Source organism: Gouania willdenowi, chromosome 11 (genome assembly GCF_900634775.1).
Source record: "Gouania willdenowi chromosome 11, fGouWil2.1, whole genome shotgun sequence".
Lineage (NCBI taxonomy): Eukaryota > Metazoa > Chordata > Actinopteri > Blenniiformes > Gobiesocidae > Gouania > Gouania willdenowi.
In genome coordinates this window covers 30,927,049-30,928,392 of record NC_041054.1, presented here as the reverse complement: position 1 = coordinate 30,928,392, position 1,344 = coordinate 30,927,049, and the positions used below count along the sequence as shown (strand labels likewise).

General features: G+C 38.8%; 1 protein-coding gene across 1 annotated transcript in view; it reads left to right on the top strand.

Annotated features, from left to right (window-relative positions):
* The first annotated feature begins 304 nt into the window (after positions 1–304).
* The window catches only part of LOC114471834 (tropomyosin alpha-3 chain), a 14,200-nt gene continuing 13,160 nt past the window's right edge, over positions 305–1,344 (top strand). The window contains exon 1 of the mRNA XM_028460772.1: positions 305–532. Within this exon, the coding sequence (XP_028316573.1) occupies positions 419–532 (114 nt within the window). The 5' untranslated portion in view covers positions 305–418. The remainder of the gene's footprint in view (positions 533–1,344) is intronic.

Sequence of the window (1,344 nt, the reverse complement as noted above, 5' to 3'; positions counted from 1 at the left end):
ATTGAACTTTAGTAATTGAGAACGTAATTGTAATTGACTTAATAGATAAAAAATAAGATAAAATTGAATTGTATTTGAACATGGGTAAATGTAACTGAACACAACCCTGGTTAGAATCTTCACCGTAAATTCTACCAAATCTTTAACCACATGGAGAGACTTTGGAAACCAAAGCACAGAGATATGTGAAGGATGTGAAGACGTCATATTGTGTTTTATCTTTAAAGGGATGAGATGAGGGCATGTGTGTGTGTGTGTGTGGGGGGGGTGTTCCTTCATTGGACATATAAATATCACCAGCCCCCTCTTTAGCAGCAGTTTGGTATCTCCTCCTGATTGCCAGGCTCTCTGACCCTCTGCCTCGTTTCCACTCATTCTCTTTATTTTCTACTCAAGAATCCATCAAACTTCAGCCAAAATGGAGGCCATCAAAAAGAAGATGCTGATGTTGAAGCTGGACAAGGAGAACGCCCTGGACCAGGCTGAGCAGGCTGAGGCAGATAAAAAGGGAGCTGAAGAGAGAAGCAAACAGGTGACTTTATTCTTTTATAAACCACAGTAATGTGTCTGATGAGAAACTTTAAAACCTTTTATAAACCACAGTATTGTGCTGCTGTGTAACAAATTCAACGTCTTTCTTCTATCCAAGTGTTAGAGCAGTGGTTCCCAAACAGAGGTACAGGAGCACATTGCAAGGGGTACTTGGAAATATTTAACAATTAATTAAAAAATAATTTGGAAATGTTCCTCACTCCTTTTTAGGCTATTTTTTTTGGACAAATTCATCACAGACTAACAGTACTATTGCTCAAAAAAATACTATATTTCCTTGTAATTTATTGAAACATGATTATTTTACCCTGTAGAGGCCATTTTTGTCACATTTCTGACAATAGGAGACGATATTTAGCTCCATTTTACAAAGGAGACCATATATAGTTACTATTGACGTAATCCCATAAAAGTACATGGTGTTTAAAAATAAATAAATGCCACTCATTGTAATAAAATTGTAGATGAAGCCTTAGGGAACCAATGTTGGAGACACAGTTAGGGGTTTAGGGGAGCCCACTGTTCCACAAATGAAAAAGGAAAGCGTACTTAAGAGGGGCTACACATGATTTGACAAGAATGTAAAGGGGTACACGGGACAAAAAAGTTTAGCTCCTGTTTTAGTCTCAGACTCTCTCTGTAGCTCCTCCTACTGCTCGTGTAGAGCCGTAACGCAATGAAGCGTTAAGAAGATGCTCGTGGATCAAAGATGTGAAAAACTCCACAGTTTACACTCCTGAGCTCTAGAACACACACACACACACACACGCACACACACACACACACACACAC